Source organism: Pongo abelii, chromosome 3 (genome assembly GCF_028885655.2).
Source record: "Pongo abelii isolate AG06213 chromosome 3, NHGRI_mPonAbe1-v2.0_pri, whole genome shotgun sequence".
NCBI lineage: Eukaryota > Metazoa > Chordata > Mammalia > Primates > Hominidae > Pongo > Pongo abelii.
This window is the reverse complement of record NC_071988.2, coordinates 206,607,076-206,630,171: the sequence shown is the minus strand read 5'-3', so window position 1 is coordinate 206,630,171 and position 23,096 is coordinate 206,607,076. Positions and strand designations below refer to the sequence as shown.

At 42.7% G+C, this 23,096-nt stretch overlaps 1 protein-coding gene across 1 annotated transcript in view; it reads left to right on the top strand.

Moving 5' to 3' along the window:
• IRF2 (interferon regulatory factor 2) overlaps positions 1-9,990 on the top strand; it is a 134,504-nt gene extending 124,514 nt beyond the window's left edge. Inside the window, exon 8 of the mRNA XM_054553407.2 lies at positions 9,763-9,990. Within this exon, the coding sequence (XP_054409382.1) occupies positions 9,763-9,935 (173 nt within the window). The 3' untranslated portion in view covers positions 9,936-9,990. The remainder of the gene's footprint in view (positions 1-9,762) is intronic.
• Positions 9,991-23,096: the final 13,106 nt, after the last annotated feature.

Below are 23,096 nucleotides of genomic sequence, written 5' to 3'. Positions count from 1 at the left end.
GCCTCATTGCCCATGAAAACTCTCGTTTCTGGAAAATGAAGGGTGAAAAATAATTAGCTCATGGGAAAAGTAGAGGTGGGCAGACCATTCAAAACTTAACGGAACTTATAACCAGAGCCTTGTTATTATTACCAAGAATAGTAATGATGCTAATTGAAATATCAATATAATCGATACAGTTAAATCTCCACTGGCATCACATCTCCCTCCCACTGTACATCCTTTGCAGTTTTATACCCTGGGCTTCCGGTTTCCTCCTTGAGAACGGAGTGTTCTTTTTTTTTCAACTTTTATTTTAGAATTAGGGGGTACATGGGCAAGTTTATTACAAAGCTATAATTTCCTGATGCTGAGGTTTGGAGTACAAATGAATCTGTCACCCAGGTAGTGAGCATAGTACCCAATAGATAGTAGTTTTTAACCCTTAACCCCCTCTCCTTCTCCTGCCTCTTGTATTCCCCAGTATCTACTGTTCCCATTTTTTGACCATGTGTACCCAATGTTTAGCTCCCACTTATAAGTGAAAACATGCAGTATTTGGTTTTCTGTTTCTGAGTTAATTAGCTTAGAATAATGGCCTCCAGGTGCATCCATGTTGCTGCAAAGGATGTGAGCTCATTCTTTTTTATGGCTGCGTAGTATTCCACGGTGTATATGTGCCACATTTTCTTTATGACATTTCTTTCTGAGACCAACCTGCTTCATTAAAATAAAAAATACAACCTGAAGGTAGCCTGTTTGGCCAAGCATTTCTTTTTAAACACTGGAGGATACATCTTTGCAGATTCTTCATCTTCACTTACAACTTTCCCAGATTAAAAAAAAAAAAAAAAAAAAGTCCAACTTAAAAGTATAAAGCCAGCTCCTACTTGCACTAATGGAAGACACTTCTGCAGGTAGTCCGATTTTTTTCTTAAAGTTTTCATACAGTGCTAAAGTTTTCTATTTAATTCTGAAAACCCTACTGCTCATGGCCTCAAAATATTAATCTGCTTGGAAAAACTGATGAACAGCAAACTGTAATTGGTAGATGCCATGAGGGCTGTTGGTTCAAATGAGGGTGGGAGCAGGTTGGGGAGGCCTCTTGCTGGAGGTGGGCTTGAGCTGAGCCTGGAGAATGAGTCAGATGGGAGCTTACAGCATCACTTTCCAGGTGGAAGGAGGAAAATATGGTGCCCGATCCAACATGGGGTGTCCCTGGTGGGCTGTGTTTGGCTCAGACACCCCAGTTGGTGTGGTCCTATTGGCCGGAGCAGCCGCTCTCCCACACCTGCAGCTGCTGTTCTTGTGGTCCTGGGCTTGGGCCTGGAGAAGCTCCTCTCCGGGAGGCTGAGCCAGCCCTATGCTCACACCTAGAGATACTGCAGCTTCCTCTCTTGGCCTTCAAGCCGCTTGGCCCCTAATTCCCCCTTCAAAGCAACCTCCTGAGCTTTTGAGGGATTGTCACTCTTGGAGGAAATAAAAATGTAGAAAAATATAGCAGAGCACCCTAGAGAATATGTACTTTCTCAACTTTTCTAGCCACCATTCTTTAAGCAATTATAAAGCTTCCGGCTATCACAGGACATTGAGAGGGAAAAGGCCTTATCGACATACCAACTACAGGCCAGATGGGCCTTTGGTGCACACACACCCCAGCGCCCACAGAGATCCGGGCCTCCTGTGTATGAATGTGTGCCATGAATTTAGACCTATTTATCGCCTTCCGGGCTCTCTATTCCTCATCCTCCATCCAAGTGGCCGTCTCGTGCAGGTAATTCTTTTCTCTCCCCTCACCCTTTCCCCCTGCTTCTCCCTACTCTCCCTCCCCCTCTTTCTTCCTGAGTCTCTTTCCCCCTTCTGCCTTCCAGTGCATCCTCTGCAATTCGAGGTGACCGTCTTCTCCAGCTGCTGCTGCAGAGCCCCAAATGTGGTCCCCACGCCCCCTCACTGTACACTTCCGCAGGAAGGCGCTTCTGTGTCCCCTATCCTCATCCTCCACTGCAGCTGTCCTGCTTCATCTCTTCCTCCTGGACTCAGGTTGGCCTTGGGCCCTGCTCCAAAAGGAGCACATTCACCACAGCTTCAGACTTCCTCCTGCTGCCGCTGCTCCTCGGAAGCAAACCTGGTGACTGCTGATGTCCAGGCCTAGACCATGCCTGGCAGAGCAGCCATGGGGTGGAGAAACAAGTCCTCAAGAGGGCTGCAAGGACAGTCACAGAGACCGTCAGGGAAACTGAGGTCACACAACTGGGAATAAGAAGGTGGGGTGCTGGGGGGCTTGTCAGTGTGGTTCTTCCATGGAGGATGGAAAGCCCCTTCATTTCTGCCCAAGAAAGTATCTTCAGCATTCACTGAAATCTCCCCAAGAGGGAAGCGCCGCAGGAAGGGGAACTAGGAAGGAAATACAAGCTGGTGCTTACTCCATCCCCATCACAAAGAGGCTCAGAGAGAGACTTGGGAACGATATGCATATGCAATTTTTTAAATCACTCATTCAAGAAATAATAATGAAAAATGAGTTATAGGTGATGGATTAGTAAGTGCTGATCAGATTGACTATGTAAGTGAATTACATTCAAATTACATGTGAAGGAGCTCTATCAAGGGCAATTATGGGTCCTTCGGGAGGCTTTAAAAAAAGGAGGGATGAAACTTGGTTAAAATGGGGGCTTGTTAAAGGCAAGAGGTGTACAGAATTGTTGAGGTAACTTTCTCTGTGCCCCACTTTGAGCCCTGCTCTGCCAAGCAGGCTTGCAGGTGGGAATATTTGCTTGCTCTTGGTTCAGCAAGTCCTTGTGCTGCCTTGCCTAACCTGCTTCCAAGGTATCGGGTTTTAAGCTGGTGTGGCAAGAATGATATTGGCCTTTGTGTTCTAAAGGAGTGGCATGAAGCACAGTGGACCTTGATCTTCAATTGACGCCACAATCTCCCTAATCCACTGATCTCCAATCATCCCACTAGATTAGCCACCCTATCAGGCGGTATTTTTCCATGTCCCGTGTGCTCAAGGACGAAGCTCTAAAAGCAAGCTTGGAAGCTTACGCGATGCAATAGTGTCAGGGGCGAGCAGGGGAGAGAAAAGCAAAGGACTTACATTTGTTTTAGAAATTGCTGCCAAAAGATAAGCTTGTCTGTGCAACTATATGACTTCTGACACTGAGGCAGGGAGGATTGTGAAACCAGGATAGACAGAATTTCAGCTAGCAAATAAATACAAATTCACTTTAGCCAGGGGGTGGGGTGGGGAGGCGGCTGGGAAGGGACTGAGTCTATGAAGAAGCCTAAAGTAATAGTTTTTGAAGCATTACTTATCTAGTGCTAGGCAGCAGAGTTCATTTTGTTTGTATGCAGTGATTACTTGCAGTCTACATGCAGAAAACCAGTTTATCTAATGAAGCGCAGGACTACAAATAGAGGTTTCTTAATAGACCCAGGCGACTGCCGTGGGCCTCACCCTGACCGCTGGGTCACAGAGCCTTACCATCGAGGACTAGGCTTTGGGAGGCACTGAGGCAAGTTGGAGAATTAGAAAAGGAGTCATCCATGAGTTATGTCCTGGCTATTACTGAGAAATAATCTAAAAAATGAAAATAAAGATGCATATCAGGAGTTGGAAGCAATGTTTTACTGAAGGGCAGTCCGGAGACATGCATTTTGTTTCCAGGTGTTCAAATGCACTTCCTCTCACTGAGGGGGCCCGAAAGCCTCCCGATGGCTGCTCTGGGTCCCAGGTGCGTCCAGACATTGCCAGACACACCTCTGTCAGGTGAGGCAGGCTCCAAGGGAGGAGGCCTTGGCTTTGTTAATTTTGCAGAAGAGCAGGGAGTTTCATGACAATTTTTTTGATCTAATGACAAGTTATTTCCTCTACCATTAGTGTCCCAAAGGGCAAATTCTAAAACCAAGGCCATTTGATAAAGCCTGGGGAATTTATTGCAAGGCAGACGGACACAGCAGCAGCACATAAGAGCACGTGCGTGGGGATCCAGCCCGGCCACGGGGGGGATCTTTTCTCAGCAAAGCGCAGCACTGCTGGCTTTGCTGGGGCGGCCCTCCCAGGAAGATCCCAGAAGAGATGGTCTGAGGTGTGTGAACACTGTGAATGTCATGGACAAAGCTCAGCATGGGACCCCATGGGACTTCAGGTTATTAAGATGTAAATGTTGGCCGAAAGTTTATGTGTGAATTTTATTTTTAAGTTGTGACTTCCTTCCTCTCTGCCTGGGCCAGTGCACAAGCTGGAGGAGGGAGAGTCGGTATTACTCTGCAAGAGACGTTTCTCCAGGTTTCTGGGTGTGTTCTTGAGTTAATAGAAATCTGACACCACTGAGAAGTAACTGACAAAGGCTTTCCGGCCCCAAGGCAGGGTGTCATGCACTGGCCCTGACCAATCCCATTTGGAGCTGAAGACTCCAGAACATGGCAGAAGGTCATTTCTGCAGCAGTGTTAGCTGTTCCACAGCTGAAAGAGGAACTAAAATTAAAGACAGGAAAGCAACGTTGTGAAAATGCCTATGGCAGCCACTGAGAGTTACAATACAGCCTCAACTATCTCCTAAGAAATGATCACTGGGGATGCATGTTTTCAAACTCTCATTGGATGCCCTGTATGCACCTGTTGTAAAGTCGAGAAATCACACCAGCACCAGCACTGCTTTCCTGATCACCTGTTGAAAATGTAATGGACATGAAATACCAAAAACAGCATTAAATTCCCCACCAAGAGGACATCCTCTTGGTGTCAGCTGCTTCCCAGTAGCAGTTTTTCACAAAATCGTGTTTAAAAACATTTTTCCATAGGCAATATTCACCTAGAATGGAAAACGTGGCTAGAATAGCTTATTTTATTATCTTAGATTTTCTCTGTGTTGGTGTGTCTCTCCCCCCATTTCTGAGTTCTGTTTGGCTTAAATGTGTAATGATCTGACCACTGAGCTTTTTCACAGAACTAGGCTAGGAGGACAAAATATTGAGTTAGGAGAAGTTTTCAGCCAGCAATTTCCCAATAGTACATGATTTCCGTTTTTGTCTTCTTTTTCTTCTTCAGAGGAAAGCAGGGTGCATTCTGGAGTGGGGACATGACTACAAGTTGTAGGCAGGAAATACTGTTTCATAACACCAAATTTTACAAGAAAGAGACTTTAGAAAATGGTCATATTTTGGCTGGGCACAGTGGCTCACGCCTGTGATCCCAGCACTGTGGGAGGCCGAGGTGGGAGGATCACCTGAGGTCAGGAGTTTGAGACTAGCCAGGCCAACATGGTGAAACCTCATCTCTACTAAAAACACAAAAAATTAGCCAGGCATGGGGGTGCACACCTGTAATCCCAGCTACCTGGGAGGCTGAGGCAGGAGAATCGTTTGAACCCAGGAGGCGGAGGTTGCAGTGAGTTGAGATCGCGCCACTGCACTCCAGCCTGGGTGACACAGCAAGACTATGTCTCAAAAAATAATAATAATGATAAAATAAAAAAGAAAATGGTCATATATTCATAGTCTACTTTTTATATTTTGTTAGATGTCACTAACTACTTAATGCTTTGTAGTTATTTAAAATGTTGCTCACAAATCCCAGTGTAAGCCCATGAAATTGACCTCAGTGGTTACACTTTTCCTAAAACCCTAGGGATTTTGTTTTAAAAGGTTAATGTCTTTTTTCAGTTAGTGGGAAGATAATTATGGACCCTCCCCTGGGTGTAAGTATGTAAAGGGTCTTCGGGGATATGAATTAAAGAGCAGGCTCTGGCCCTGCCCTCTGTATTGAGGAGGGAGGCCTCCTGAGAAGGGAGGCCTTGCTTGTGCTGAAAGGAGCCTTTGCTACATGGGGTCTCACAGGTTTGGGTGCAGGCAGGAGGAGCGGCAGCAAGAGGGCCCACTGTGGACCCAGAAACATTTGGCTGGGACCTCAGATTCAAACTTGTACCTTGTTCTAGGGAAAAAATAAAAGCAGCTCAAGCCTTTCTTAACCCCTGGGAGACACTGGCAAGGAAGAGGCCACAAAGAGCAAGACAGCTGTGCACAGTCACCCCAGGCCCCAGGGCTCTCCAGTTTCCACACACTGTGTCCAAACTAATCATCCGGCTCTTGGCCTGCTCTGGCCAGCCCTCTTCCTGACCTTCAGTGCTTACCTCTCCACTCCCAAAATAGATCAGGAAGCTGCTGATGCCACAGAAAGATCTGGCTTTGGAATAAGTAAGCCCGGGTTCAAATCCCCTGCCTGTACACATATATAACATTCGACTCTATGTTCCTACCCTGTAAAATGGGAACACCAGAACCTATGATTCAGGGTGCTGGAGAAGTCTAAAGTAGGTAACATGTGTCAGACACATAGTGCAATGCCTGGCGCGTGACAGCTGATCAGTGAATGTTACTTGTCCCTCCTGCTTGTCCTAGGAGGAGCTATAGTGCCGGGATTCGCCCTAGGGGCATGTGGGTGTCAGAGACAGGGCATTGCGTCCTGGCTAAGTGGCTTGCCAGATGCAAGATCACCTGTTTTCCTGTTTCTAAAAAGGAGATAATGTCATAAGGTTACTGTCAGGATTAAAATGAAAAGTGATAGAGCATGCTTGTCCCATCATGGGAACTTGATACATATTGGTTTCTGTCTTTAAATTTCTTTGAAATGTGCTATCCCTCATCCCTGTGATGGCCTCACAGGCAGCTGCATCCCTTGAACCCTGTACTGGACCACCGGCTACCCCTGCATGTCCCCCTACCTCTGCCTCATGCATCTGTCACTGCCATAGGAGGGGCCTACGAGGCACTGGGTGACTCAGCCAGGTGCGGAGGCAGACACGAGGCTCCATGGCAAGGCTGTGGGACTGTCCCTTGCAAAACAAGCCTCCATTCACTTTCTGTCTTTATGATTACCCTCCCTGTTTTGTCACCTGATTTTACCTGAGGATCCAATTCTGGGGTAGGAACAAAGTTTCCTCCTGAGTTCTGACCATGCTCCAAGTTGGAAATCCAAAATACTGAAGGATTTCCATTTCACAGCAGCTCTATTTTGGATTTTGATTTATTTGTTGGAGTGGTTCTGAGCTATCACAGCCTCCCACTTGCCCCTTCCCCAGGGCTGTTCTTGGAGACAGCAGCATGATTTGAGCCCATGAAGGAGCAATCAGGCTCAATAAACGTAAGAGAATATCTAAGAATAATCTAATGTTCTCAGTGCTCAGGTCTAAAGAGGAAGTGACCTCATTTCATAAGGGACAGCCATTGCTAGTTTAATAGAATAGCCTTTTGCATTATCACAGATGTAGCAGACTAGGTGTGTAATCATAGATAAAATAAAAAATCATAGACAATTTTGAAGAAAAAACCAGGGGCATCTTTTGAGATTACTTAAGGGAATACAAGGAATCTATGTATCCCTTTGCATAAGATGCCCCATACAATATATCCAGCCCATCAGGTATTTAATGAAGCACTTTCAAGTGGATAAGAGGCAGGACACCAGAAAGATTCCACTGGTATTCTGCAAAGTGGAGTGTGAAATGCAAAGTTTTTTTTTTTTTTTTTTTTTTGCCAGAATTTACACATCCGATGCCAAACCTAAGGAGGAAAGGAGTAAATGGCCAGAAAGAAGAGGGATTTGATTGTCAGATGGTTAAATGTGGTGTGACAGTATTCCATTAAGAATTTTGAAACATTCAACATACGTTCACTTTGCTTCAAGGAGACCCAAACGGAAAGCATCTAGAGACGCACACACGCAGCAGCGCTCTGCGAAACATCTGTGTTTCACATGGTACTGCCTATTTGCCTGTCGGCTCTCAATGCCACCCCACTCTCCCTGCCCTTCTCTGTAAGAGCTGGAAGCCTGCAAACTACATTTCCCAGAATCCCCAGCCAGCTTGCTTCCCAGTAGCCTCTGCCAATGGGAGACACTGGTGGGAGCTTGGAAGGAGGGTAGAAGGGAGAAAGAAGCTGATTTTATTTCTCCTTCTGTTGAAGTCTCTGGCAGTGGCAGCAGTAGCAGCAGTGGCAGCAGTTGCGGCAATAGCAGTAGCAGCAGCCGTATGTGACTGAGTTTCTGCTCAGGTAGAGTTTCAACAGCAGTGGGGGCAGGGAGTGCTCTCGTAGCCTCTGCAGCAGGGCATTCCTGGGCTCTGGATCTGGCAGCATCAGCGTCCGTGACAGGCAACCCTTGGTGGGAGTTTAGTTTCCTGGCTTCCTGAAAGATTTCCAATAATGGCCGTGGAGCAGCGAGTATCACAGCAGCCTCAGCCACAGAGCAATCACCGACTCTGTCTGGATCACACCATTTTTCTTTTTGTTCAGCCAGCCTTAGGACGGTAGTAGCTTCCTGCAGTTACTAGTCTCTGAATGATCTCAGCTCTCCCCTTCTATTCTCCTCCAGCCCTTCAACACATTTGCAGCCCATTTCCTAGGTTAACTTTCTTCTACTTGAAATTCCTAGAGTAGTTTCCGTTCTGCTGACTGGACACTGTCCAGTATACACATTTATAAAGTAAACGCAAATTTTAAGGCAAATCAAATACAGTCTCATTTTGTTTAATTCCTTACCCCAGTTGCATTTGTGGGCTTATAAAAGGAAAGGATAAGCAAGTCTTTCTCCCAAAAGTTTGACAACAAAACTCAGTTCCTTGTCATGTACCCCGCAGCCTCCACCAAAGAGGTCACCATGACAAGTATTCTCGAACAAGAGACTTTCTTTTGAGAGATCTCTGTTCGTAACCATAATGACATGAATGGTAGGTACCCGTTCAATAAGTGTCTTTTATATATTAGGCATTTCAAATACATTATTTCATTTAATTATCAGTTATAATAATTATCTATCTATCTATCTACCTATCTATAGACAGGGTCTTGCTGTGTCACCCAGGCTGGAGTGCAGTGGCAAGATCTCGGCTCACTGCAGCCTTGACTCCCCAGGCCCAAGTGATCCTCCTACCTCAGCCTCCTGAGTAGCTGGGACTACAGGCATGTGCCACCACCATGCCCAGCTAATTTTTGTATTTTTTTGTAGAGATGGGGTTTCACCATATTGCCCAGGCTGGTCTTGAACTCCTAGGCAGAAGCGATCCACCTGCCTCAGCCTCCCAAAGTGTTGGGATTTCAGGCATGAGTCACCGCACCCAGCTTAATTGGCTTTTATTAGCAATTCATAAACTGGGCAGCACCTAGTTGATACAATAGACAAGAGCTCCACTGGGAATAGCAGAACAGTAAGATTCTGTAAGGTAGTTTGAGCAGGAACAAGGAAACAGCATAGTACAAAAAGCAGATTGGTTAATATCTGCTTACTTGGTTACTTCTGGTTATCTTGGTTACTTCAGGTTGCTTTTGTTGTGTGGATTAAAGCAGAGGGAACTTCCTTTATCGTGCCGACTCAGGTTGACTGGACTCCTTTTTTTTTTTTCTTTTTGGCAACCTGGCCTGTTTTGGGATTTTCCTGTTTTTTAAAGTTTTAGTTTGATTAAGTGGCACTTAACATGAGTGATTCCATTTGGGTTGGCTTGTTGGGGCCCAGTGCAGGAATTCAGTCCAAAACAAGGGTCTCTCCCAAATTTTATTTAACAGCGGCTACGCACCCCTCTCTTTTTAGCAGGCATACCTTTTGCCATGTGACTAAGCCATCCTTCCTATCTGGTGTCGCAGTCTATTTCTTCACTCCCCAGAAGTTAAGATGGTCTTGTGAATTACTCTGGCTTACAAAATGAGCCAGAAGAGACATGTGAGTTCCAGAGGCCACACTCAAGGGGTCTGGCAATTTCTGCCTTCACCCACTTGGAACATTGTCCTTTAAAGGCCCTGAAAGCAGCAGATCTCGCCTGCATTGGAGGATAAGAAGCTACATGGAGAAGAAAGAAGACGCCACAGACAGCAGCGCAGTACCACCTTCCAGAGATGTGAGTGTGACCGTCTTTGACCTTCTAGCCCAACTGCTTTCCTTGAATGCAATGCATGAGCAGACCAGGTAAAACTAGAAGGGGAAGCTGCCCAGCTAACCCACAGAATTATGACAGATAAAAAATCATTGTCTTAAGCCACTAAGTCTGTTATGCAGCAATATATAGCATTCATTCAACTTTTGTCTCATGAGTACTCTCATTTCTTTTGTAAGTTCTTTTGTGGTTCAAGTTAGCTCAAATCAGTTTCTGATGCTTATGACCAAATGCCCCTATGTGATAGATTTTGAGGGGTTAAGAAGCTTGCTCGGATCACACAGCAGTAAGTAGCAGCACTTCATCTTGAACCCACCTCTGTCCCACTCACTTTCCACAGGTCCTTGTTGCCTCCCTCCCTAATCCCTTCCAGTCTAGTTTCCTCACTCATTTTAGCATCTTGAAGATGCCTGACCTTTTGTAACAGGCACTTAGAAGAGGCAATAATCAAGCTGTGAGCTGGAATACTGGGTTTCTCATCCAATAACCAGGTTGGCAGGTTGGTAACCATACAAGGGACTTTTCAAACTGGAGAAATAGTGTGCTGAGCACAAAGTGGTGAGTATTTTGAGAGTTATTGAAATATAATTGACATAACAATAAAAATACAATATTTAAGTGCATGTATTTCAAGTGTACGATTTGACAAGTTTGGTTATATTGTATACACCTATGAAGCCGTCACCACAATTAAGATAATGAGCATAGCTATCACACACAAAAGTTTCCTTGTGCCCCTTGGTAATTCCCCCCTCTCTCCTGCCCACATCTCTCCTTTCTCCAGGCAACCCCTGATCTGATTTCTGCCCCTATCAGTTCGTTTGCATTTCCTAGAATTTTAAATAACTGAAAATATACATTAAGAACTCTTTTTCTCTGGCCGAGTACAGTGGCTCACGCCTGTAATCCCAGCACTTTGGGTGGCCAAGGCAGGCAGATCACCTGAGGTTAGGAGTTCAAGACCACCCTGGCCAACATGGTGAAACCCCGTCTCTACTGAACATACAAAAATTAGCCAGGCATGGTGACGGACATCTGTAATCCCAGCTACTCGGGAGGCTGAGGCAGGAGAATCACTTGAACCTGGGAGACAGAGGTTGCAGTGGGCCGAGATCACGCCACTGCACTCTAGCCTGGGCAACAGAGCGAGACTCCATCCCCAAGAAAGAAAAAAAAGAGAACTTTTTTTCTCCAGCTTCTCCCACTTAGCAGAATTATGTTGACATTCAGCCATGTTTTCCTCTGTATCAATAATTTATTTCTTTATATTGCCAAGTGGCATTCCATTGTATGTATATACCACAGTTCAAGTGGCATTCCATTGTATGTATATACCACAGTTCAAGTGGCATTCCATCGTATGTATATACCATAGTTTGTTTATCCATTCAACCATTGAAAGACATTAGCATTGTTTTCTGTTTTGGGTTAATAAAACAAAGCTTCTGTGAACATTTATCTACCAGTCTTTGTGTGGATATAAGTTTCCATTTCTCTTAGGTAAATATCTAGGGTCATAAAATAAGTATATACCTAAATTTTGAAGAAACTACCAAACTGTTTTACAAAATGGTTGTATTATTTTACATTCTTACCAGCCTTGTATGAGAGTGTCAATTCCTTCACATTCTTGTCAAAACTTGGTGTGTTCAGTCTTTTTAATTTTGACCATTCTAAAAACATGTAATAGGGCCGGGTGCGGTGGCTCACGCCTGTAATCCCAGCACTTTGGGAGGCTGAGGCGGGCAGATCACGAGGTCAGGAGATCGAGACCATCCTGGCTAACGCAGTGAATAATACTAAAAATACAAAAAATTAGCCGGGCATGGTGGTGGATGCCTGTAGTCCCAGCTACTCAGGAGGCTGAGGCAGGAGAATGGCCTGAAATCAGGAGGCAGAGCTTGCAGTGACCTGAGATTGTGACACTGCACTCCAGCCTGGGTGACAGAGCGAGACTCCATCTAAAAAAACAAAACAAAAATGAAAAAAAACCACACAAAAAACATGTAATGGTATCCCGTTGTGGTTTTAACTCACATTACTGTCAGAGGCATTGGAACAAGAGTGACTCCATCTTGAGCAGGGGCTAGATAAAATAAAGCTGAGACCTTCTGGGCTGCATTCCCAGGAGGTTAGGCATTCTTAGTCACAAGATGAGATAGGAAGTTGGCACAAGTTACAGGTCACAAAGACCTTGCCGATAAAATCGGATGCAGTAAAGAAGCTGGCCAAAACCCACCAAAACTAAGATAGTGATGAAAGTGACCTCTGGTTGTCGTTACTGCTCATTATATGCTAATTATAATGCATTAGCATGCTAAAAGACACTCCCACCAGTGCCATGACAGTTTACCAATGCCATGGCAACATTAGGAAGTTACCCTATATGGCCTGAAAAGGGGAGGAACCCTCAGTTGCAGGAATTGCCCACCTCTTTCCTGGAAAACTCATGAATAAGTCACCCCTTGTTTAGCATAAAATAACAATAAGTAACAATAAGTATAAGCAGCTGAGCGGTCCACGCTGCTGCTCTGTTTATGGAGCAGCCATTCCTTTATTCCTTCGCTTTGTTTTTTGTTTTGTGTTTTGTTTGTTTGTTTGTTTTGAGACATTCTCACTGCGACGCCTAGGTTGGACTGCAATGGCGCGATCTTCGCTCACTGCAACCTCCGCTTCCCGGGTTCAAACGATTCTCCTGCCTCAGCCTTCCGAGTAGCTGGGACTACAGGTGTGCACCACCATGCCTGGCTAATTTTTGTATTTTTAGTAGAAATGGGGTCTCACCATATTGGCCAGGCTGTTCTCGAACTCCTGACCTTAAGTGATCTGCCTGCTTTGGCCTCACAAAGTGCTGGGATTACAGGCTTGAACCACTGAGCCTGGCCTACTCCTTTGCTATCTTAATAAACTTGGTTTCAGCTTACTCTATGGACTCGCCCTAAATTCTTTCTTGTGCAAGGTCCAAGAACCTTCTCTTGGGGTCTGCATCAGGACCCCTTTCTGCCCTTTCTGGTAACAGTACCATAGTGATAAATACTGTCAAGCATATTTTCATGTAATTATTTGCGACTTGTATATCTTCTTTGGTAGAGTGTCTGTTAGAATATTTTGCCTATCTAAAAATTGGGTTTGTTTTCTTATTGAATTTTGAGAGTGTGTTATATGTTCTGGACACAAGCCTTTTATCAGAGATATGGTTTGCAAATATTTTCTCCTAGTCTGTGACTTTTCTCTCTTAACAATGTCCTTTGAAGAGCAGGTGTTTTAAATTTTAATGAAGTCAGATGTATCAATTTATGATTTTAATAAATCATGCTTTTAGCATGGTATTTAAGATACCTAACCCAAGGTCACAAGAGTTTTCTTTTAGAAGTTTTAGTTTTAGGTTTTGCATTTAGGTATGTGATCCATTTTGACTTAGTTTATATACATTGCGCAAGGTAACAACTGAGGTTTTTTCTTTTTGCATATAGATTACCACTTGTGCCAACATCATTGTTGTGAGGATATGATAGAAATCACTGTCTTTTCTCCACTGACTTGCTTTTGCATCTTTTTAAAAAGTTGGTCATGCAAATGAAACTGACCCAATTTTCCCATAGAACTGATGGGAAAAACTGTTTACAGTTTTGTTGTTGTTTTTTGTTTTTGTTTTTGTTTTTAATGAACATTGAAGTGGACTCTCCAGGTTTTAAAGCTTGAGAAACTTACATTTGTCTTATCTGAGTTTATTTCTCAGGAAACCAACTGTCAGGCCTCCCAGATAGTGTGAGAAAGCTGAAGATTTCCAGATCACTGCATCCTAACAGCAAGGTGCCAGAACCCTGATTCAACTGTCTACTGCCTGTTGAGCAACTCCTACATAAACTCCTAACTTTATTGGTTACAGAGACAGATTTTAGACTTGTCTCCCATATCCTGGCTGGCATCACCAGCAATAAAGCCTTTCTTCCTGGCAGTACTTGTTGTCTCAGTGATTGGCTTTCTGTGTGGTGAGCAATCAGACCTAAGCTGAATCCCTGGCATTCACCAACACATAAACATGCAGTTCTGTTTCTGGACTCTCTCTTCTGCTTCATTGATCTGTTTTTCTAACTTTATGCCAAAATTGCACTAGTTTGATTACTGTTCCTTTATAATAAGCTTTGAAATAATGTCATATTAGGCCTCCAACTTTGTTCTTCTTTTTGAAAACTGTTTTGGCTATTTTAGGTCCTTGTATTTCCATAAAAGTATTAGAATCGGCTTATCAACTTCTCCAAAAAAAAAAAAAAAAAAGCCTACTGAGATTTTGATTGGGATTGCACTGGATTTATAGACCATTTTGGGGAGAACTGACGTCTTAACAATATTGAGTCTTCCTCCCATGAACAAAGTATATTTCTTTATTTGTTTAGGTCTTCTTTAATTTTTCTCAATGATGTTTTATGGTTTTCAGTATATAGATCTTTCAGAGTTTTGTCAGATTAATTCTTAAGTGTTTAATGTTTTTAACCTAATTGTAAAGGTATTATTTCTTTCTGTTTCAATTGCCAATGGGTTATTGCTAGTATATAGAAATGCAATTGATTTTGTCTATAACTTTGCTAAATTTATTTATTAGTTCTAGTAGCTTTTTCATGTGAATTCCATTGGCTAGTTTACATAGACAATCACGTTTTCTACAAATAAAGATAACAGACATCTTTGTCTTATATTGGATCTCTGGGGTAAAATCCAGTCTTTTACCATTATGTATGGTATTAGTTTTAGCTATTTGTAGAACACCTTTTATAAGATTGAGGAAATTCCTTTCTATTCTTTTTTTAAGGAGAGTTTTTTTGAAGAGAAATGAGTATTGCATTTTGTCAAATGCTTTTTCTGTATTCATAAGGATGATCACATGTTTTCTCTTTTTCAGTGGTGAATTACATGGATTGAATGTTAAATGTTAAACCAACTTTGAATTCCTGGTATAAACCCTACTTAGTCATGATATATTATCTTTTTTATATATTGTTGGATGTGATTTGCTAAAATTTTTGTTTAAAACATTTCCAACTTTGTTTATGATGAATATTGGTTGGTTGTTTTCTTTTCTTGTAATGTGTTTATTTGGCTTGGATGTCAAGGGAATATTAATCTAATAAAATAATTTGGAAACTGTTCCCTCTGCTTCAATTTTTTGGGTAAGTTCATGTATAATTGGTATTATTTATTCCTTAAATGTTTAATAGAAATCATAATTGAAGCCATTTTGGCCTGATGCTTTATTTATGAGAAATTAACTGTAATATATTTAACAGTTAGTTCAGAATGGTATTTTCCTTTGGAGTAAAGGACTTTCTTTAATATTTCCTGACCTGTGAGTCCTCTGATGAAGAGTTTTTCCAGCTTTTGTATGTCCCAAAATGTGATCACTTCGACTTTTTTTTTGGAAAATATTTTCACTGGATATAGAATTCTGGATTGATAGGGTTGTGGGTTTTTTTCTGCACTATATTTTCTCTTGTATATCTCTGATTTAAAAAAAATCTGATGTCATCCTCATTTTCATTCCTTTGTTCATAATATCTTTTTTTAAGGTGCTTTTTGATCTTCAGGAATTTGATTACGATGTGTGTTGCTAAAGTTTTATTTGTGTTTCTTATGCTGTTTTTTTTTTTTTTTTAGCTTCTTGGATCTATGGTTTTATAGTTTTCATTAAACTTGGAAAAAATTTGGCCATTATCTGTTGAAATATTTTTTCATGCCACCCTCTCTCTCTTCTTTTTCAGCAACTCCAATTACATGTCTATTAGGCACTTGAAATTGCCCCATAGCTCACTGATGCTCTGTTCATTAAAAAAATTTTTTCCCTCTGAGTTTCCTTTTAGGTAGCGTATTTTGCTATGATTTCAACTTCACTTTTTTCCCCTTCTTCAATAGCTAATCTGCTACTAATCCTATACAGTGTTTTTTTAATCTCAATATTGAACTTTCCATCTGTAGATGATTTGAGTCTTTTCTAAATCTTCCATGTCTCTATTTGACCTTTTAAACATATAGAATACAGCTATAGTAACTGTTTTAATGTCCTTTTCTGTTTATTCTATTGTCTGTGTCGGTTCTGGTTTGATTTCAGTTTATTGATTATTCTCTTCATTATGGCTAGTGTTTACCTCCTTCTTTTCATGATGAGTAATTTTTTATTTGATGCCAGCCACTATAATTTTATCTTGTTGGGTCTTGGGTATCTTTGCAATCTTATAAATGTTCTTCAGCTTTGTTCTGCAATACAGTTAAGATACTTGGCAACACTTAAATACTTAAAGTCTTGCTTTTAAGATTTTTTAGGTGGTACTACAGCAGTGCTCAGTTTAGGCATAATTATTCCCCACTACTAAGTTGAGACCCTTCTGTGTACTCTAGTTATTGCTTCATGAATCATGGTCTTAAATGTGGCTGGTAAGAATAGGTACTATTTCTAGCTGTGTCCGAGTATCAGACATTGTTCCTTCTAATCCATTCAGGTGGTTCTTTTGGCCTTGGGTAGTTTTCTGTCATGCATGCACAAATCAATACTCAGAAGAATACTTAAGGAGGTCCCTCTGAAAAACCCTAGAACTCTGTGTGCACAAATCTCTCCTCTCTGGGAACCTGCTTGTGAGTTCTCACTGCTCTGGTTTTTCCAACCCTCAGCTCTGTCTCCCCAACTCAGGGAGGCCTTGGCGCTCCACCAGGGTTCCCTCTCCCTATATCTTAGCCTCAAAACTCTTCCACAGTAGTAAATTTTGGCCACTGTATGGATGATATTATTTATGTCTCATCTCTTAAGTATCAAAGTATCATTATCCTTAATTGCCTGGTGTCCAGTACCTTAAAATTGCTATTTAATATATTTTGCTTTTTTTTTTTTTTCAGGGAGGAGGGTAAATGCAATCCATCTTGAATGAGCGTATGTATTAGTTTTTATGCTGCTGATAAAGACATACCTGAGGCTGGGCAATTTACAAAAGAAAGAGGTTTAATAGACTTACAGTTCCTTATGGCTGGGGAGGCTTCACAATCATGGCGGAAGGCAAGAAGGAGCAGGTCACATCTTACGGGGATGGCAGCAGGCAAAGAGTTTGTGCAGAGAAACTCACATTTTAAAACCATCAGATCTCCTGAGACCCACGAGAACAGCACGAGAAACAGCAAGGGAAAGACGTGCCCCCATGATTCAACCATCTCCCACTGGGTCCCTCCAACAACGTGGGAATTATGGGAGCTACAAGATGAGATTTGGGTGGGGACACAGAGCCAAAACATATCAGGGTAGAATGGTATTAAAGAAAAAGATTTTCTGACACTTATTAAGGCAGTAAGATAGACTTAGTCAAGATTATTGCAATAGGTATCAAGACTGTTGCAATAGGAGAGAGGAAATGGTTGAGCTCAACTCTGAATACAGCAAAAACCACTGGAGATTTTTAGCCAATGAGCAGAATGGGAGGAGAAGAGTCAGTGGATGGAAAATTACTAAGAGAAGAAATCAAAGGTGGGAGGATTTTCCCTAAACTGACTTAGCAGGACTCTTGTTACAATTGTACTAGGCAGGCTGAAGACAGGATGCAAGGACAAAGCTTGTTGAAAAGAGTCCTCAGAAGAGCTCGTCTAAAGTTTGGTCAAGGGGAGGGTCTTTCTTGGTCCCTCCTCTTGTTCAAGGGAAAAAGAGACATTCTTCTTTCCTTTGAACAATATAAGTCAATTTCTCATTTGGTGGCCTTTTTTTTCATTAAGGACAAGCTGAGCCCCCTGTCGAAACTTGGTAGCAGGGCAGCCAGTTGAGAAGATTTCTAGATGTCAAAGCATCTTTAGATGATGGAGTGAGGACTGCAGTGGCCATCCCAGATCATGGATTTTCTGGTTTGCAGTTTGAATGTCCTTGGTGATGGCGTAGACATCAGTGTCTCAGTCATGGTTATTTTTCCGAGCAGAGTGTAGAAGCGTCCAACTTCATCTTGAAGGACTTCTTTAGACAGTCACAATAAAGATCTGGGAAGTTAGGTTTTAGTTCTCAATGATGCCAAATCAGGACAGTGGGAGAAAAATTAAAAACCTCAGTTTGGAGAGTGGTAGCCAGATAGTAAAGGGAACTAGAAGAACTGAGAATTTGGTAAGGACTGACAAGCTATACATGGTGACAGGATCCCATTCAATTTACAAGTAGATAACAAAACCTGAAAGACAAGTACAGGACCAGAATAATAACCCATAAGAAGGTGCTATAATTTTTATAAAATATCTTTCTACAGTCATCCCCCTTTTTTGATCCAAATTAACCAAAGTAAGATTATTCTTGTTTACAAAATAAGCCTTGTCTCATTACATTTGACCTACTTATTTACATAATTGCAGCAAGAATGGCAACTGACCATGTAGGCTTATTTAAGTTTGCATTGCTGGAACTTTTTACAAGTAATCTCAGATTATGCTTTCAAGAGTTCTTGAAGCTATAAAGCCAAGTCAAGCACCACCAGGCCTTATCTGCAATGCCTAGAGATTCAGATGGGTTCTTCTCTTCTTGAGGTCCTAAAAATATCCTGAGTTTCTTTGGCCTGCCAGAAAATCACCTTCCTGACTCACCTGTAAGGCTGGTAACTCCATAAGCCAGGTACCAGGCAGACTTTCCAGGAGGGCTTCATACGCATTGGCTCCATAAAGTTAACCTTAGTTCCTCAAAACTGTCTGTTCATATGTGATTTTATGTCTTATTCTCAGTTGGAAATGCAGAAATCACCTGTCTTCTGCGTCCATCAGGCTGGGAGCTGCAGACCGGAGCTGTTCCTATTCGGCCATCTTGGAACGTCGGACCCCCATGTCTTATTCTCCAATTTTTAAAATTATGTTCTGTTACAAAAAGGACAGATTCTTATTGAACCCATATAACATAGTATATCACCATTGATATGGTTTGGACCTGTGTCCCCACTCAAATCTGATGTTCAATTGTAATCTCCCAGTGTTGGAGGTGAGGCCTAGGGGGAGGTGATTGGATCATGGGGACATTTTCTCATGAATGGTTTAGCACTGTCCCCTTGGTGCTGCTCTTGTAATGGTCAGCGAGTTATCGTGAGATATGGTTGTTTAAAAGTGTGTAGCGGTTGGACACGGTGGCTCACACCTGTAATCCCAGCACTTTGGGAGGCCAACGTGGGCAGATCACCTGAGGTCAGGGGTTCGAGACCAGCCTGACCAACATGGAGAAACCCCGTCTCTACTAAAAATACAAAATTAGCTGGGTGTGGTGGCGTATGCCTGTAATCCCAGCTACTCGAGAGGCTGAGGCCGGAGAATCGCTTGAACCTGGGAGGCGGAGATTGCTGTGAGCCGAGATCGCACCACTGCATTCCAACCTGGGTACCAAGAGCGAAACTCCATCTCAAAAAAAAAAAAAAAAAAGAGTGTGTAGCAGTGTAGCACCTTCCCACTCTCTCTTTCTTCCTTCTGCTCTGGGTATGTGACGCGCCTCGCTCCCCTTTTGCCTTCCACATGACCAGAAGTTTCCTGAGGTCTCCGGAGAAGCAGAAGCTGCCATGCATCCTGTGCAGCCTGCAGAGCCATGAGCCAATTAAACCTCTTTTCTTTATAAATTACCCAGTCTCAGGCATTTCTTTATGGCAATGTGTGAACAGACTAATACAACCATGAACATAAAAATACTCAGTAATAGTTTCTGAATTATGGAAGGATTAGGAAAAAATATAAATATTCCATTTTTGTTATAGAAATATATCTACTAAATTGTTACATATTATAGCTAACTTAAGAGAAAAAGAAAAGGGGTTCCTTATGTCCAGAAAATAGAACATTAAGAACAAGCAATGTTCCAAACAAAAAGCCATAAAATTATACTCCTTCTTTAGTTGATTCAGTCCTATGTAATTAATTCTTGTTTTGCTTGATCATGGGTTAGCAGTTTCATGAACTCAACTAGAGTTTTGAAAACCCTCACTCAGTCCAGCAGTATGATATTTAAGTTTTTTAGGCCATATCAGTATCAGATGGGGGCTGGGGAGGTTGATGGGTAGAAAATTATTAAGAGAAGTAATTACCAAGAAAAATATCAAGGGGAGGGGAATTCTTGCTAAACTGACTTTAACGGGATTCTTGCTGAAGGCAGACCAGTGTGATCAGAGGTCAAGGTTGGGGGACTCTCACTAAATTGGCTTAGCAGGATCCCTGCTAAAACTCGACTAGGCAGGCTGAAGCCTGGGTCCAGGGATGAGGCCTGTTAAAAAGAGGGCTGAGAGGGGCCTTCTAAAGTTTGGTCACTGAGACTGTCTTTGTCAAGGGCCCTTCATATGTAGTATTTATGATGGTATTTTGTCTGGCATTAATGGAGTTAATATTGTGTGCCTTTCACAGCAAATCAAAAACTATCAGAGCATTTAAGAGTATCAAGATATCATGTTGACCTTGGAACTGATAGCTTGAAGCAAAAAAATAAAAGAATTTCTGCTTAATTCCTCTGATAAGCCCTTGAAATAACTGAACTCTAACCCTGGTAACCGTCACCTACTTCATAAGGTTGATGGAAGGCACAGGTAAGAAGAGAAAGACATAACTGTTTGAAGATGGGCAGATTCTGACCAAGACTCCAGACTGTAAGGGCAGGAAAGAGAGAGGGCTTTCCTAAGTCTTGAGCCCAGATGTATGCCTGGATCCTCAGTCTGGGCTCTGGCCAGAAACAATCAAAGATCCTAGGAAAAATATTACACTGTTTCAATTCATGTTTAAAAATGTTGGCATAGGTAGTGGTATTTATCTCTGGGTTTTTAATTGACAACCAGGAGCAGCAAGTTAATATTGAAGGGCCCTCTTCAGGAATGAATACACACACTCCAGGGGTGGTCTGTTGGAATTTGAAAGACTATTTAGAAGCTCCTCCTTTGGGAGGCCGAGGCAGGCAGATCAGGAGGTCAGGAGATCGAGACCATCCTGGCTAACATGGTGAAAACCCATCTCTACTAAAAATACAAAGAATTAGCTTGGTGTGGTAGCACACGCCTGTATTCCCAGCTACTCGGGAGACTGAGGCAGGAGAATTGCTTGAACCTGGGAGGCGGAGGTTGCAGTGAGCCGAGATCACATCACTGCACTCCAGCCTGGGCGACAGAGCTAGACTCCATCACAAAAAAAAAAAAAAAAGAAGAAGCTCCTGCTCTAGAGTCAGCTATAAGAACTTCCTCTATTCTCAATGAACACCAACAGCTTTGCTATGTGGCATAATGGATTTTAGAAGTCATTTTCATTGGTGAAGTAAGAGTTGTTCGAAATATTATGGGCTGACTGGAAGCACTGTATCAGATTGCATCTCCTTGCATAAACAGGGTATTATGACCTAGAAAGCCTAGTGGATAATATATGCCCTTCCAAATGCTGTCTCTGGTTCGGGATTTAAATCAGGACTTGTATCCACGGCTCATAGGAAGGTTCCTGCACCTGACCCTGACTAGACATGAAGCTAAATCATGCTGTTCGAATATTGTCACATCTGCCTTAAGAGAACCTGTTACGCAAGGCACCTGTCAGTGTGCCAGCAGAACAAAGCACCAGTACTTGGTTGAGTTTACAGAACTGGTTGTACCACGTTTTTGAGCCTGCTGGCTTCTAAATGTTTATGTTATGGCCGAATTCAGTCTGAGACTTGCTTTCATTGTAACATACCACCTGGTATGAAGCTGAGGAGGCCTATAGCTCTCACCTACCTCTATTATGGGCCCACATACATGTGTTTGTGTTTCTTCGCTTAGGGAGGTTTCAGAAGCCCTGAGGCTGGAGTAAAGCATGGTTACGGACTCTTGTTGTAGCAGAAATGTTGCTTACTATCTTTCTACAACCCTTTGCATTTCCGCGTATCGGTTCTTCACCACTAGTAATAAACCGCCTCAGTTCTTTTCTTAGAAGGATGTTGAACACTAACTATATGGCATTGAGCTAGGGATGAATTAAAAGGGAGCTCCATGGAAGTCCAGGAATTGTTTTCAAAATGTGCCTGTTTGTGTTTATATGGTAACATTTGGCTGAATCCATTTCACCTTTTGAGTAACACTTAAGGCAAAGCTGAAATTCTTGCTGTCAACAAAACCCCCAAGGCTACAATTTCTACCCAGCCTGTTTCAAAAAGCATGGAAAACCTCCTCCATTCCAGCTTATTTTTGCATTGAGGCTGGTATTTCATTTGTTTGTTCTTTCGCTTTCTTTAAGCACCACTGCCCAGTGTGGCGTGAGTACTGCTTTCTTTCTGCTCCCAGTCTCACATCTTTTTTTTTCTTTTTTGAGACAGAGTTTTGCTCTTGTCGCCCAGGCTAGAGTGCAGTGGCTCGTCCTTGGCTCACTGCAACCTCCACCTCCTGGGTTCAGGTGATTCTCCTGCCTCAGCCTCCTGAGTAGCAGGGATTACAGGTGTGCACCACCACGCCCGGCTAATTTTTGCATTTTTAGTAGAGACGGGGTTTCACCATGTTGGTCAAGCTGGTCTCAAACTCCTGACTTCAGGTGATCTGCCTGCCTCAGCCTCTCAAAGTGTTGGGATTATGGGCGTGAGCCACCACACCTGGCCCCAGTCTCTCATCTTTGTACCACACATATAACTTTGGTTTTGTAAGTAAGAAAATGCTTACTCCTTGCTGTTGACTATACTGTGAGAGTCCTTTTGAGAACCCCACAAATAAAGTCAATACAACCATCAGGAATCCTTAGACTCATTAAAATTCCAGACTCTGTAAAAACAATATTTCCTGTTGAATCTCAACATGAACAAAGAGTGATCAACTGAGAGTCAAATGTGACTGTGGGATGAGTGAGTTTGGACATTAACCATATGATGTGTAGAGGAGGCACATCTCTTGTTGACACTCGCTTGTCCATGCGACACTTCTGCTTTCCTGACACGCACTCATGAATACCACGAGTGTGTGTGTCATGGCAAGTGCACACCACCGAGCAGGTGCGGGGGCTACACCACCGAGCAGGTGCAGGGGCTGACAGGGCTGGGTCACTGCAGTGAAAAGTCACGTGGAAAAAGCTACCATCCATTTAATTTTTTTCACTTCTCACCTTGAACTCAGCTTTGTGATCACTCTGTGAAAACAAAACCAACACAGATATCCTGCCACAGACTTGCCATGTGTTAAAAGATTCCGCAGAGGTGTGACTGGACAGCAAACAGCATTTTTCAGAGAGCTCCCT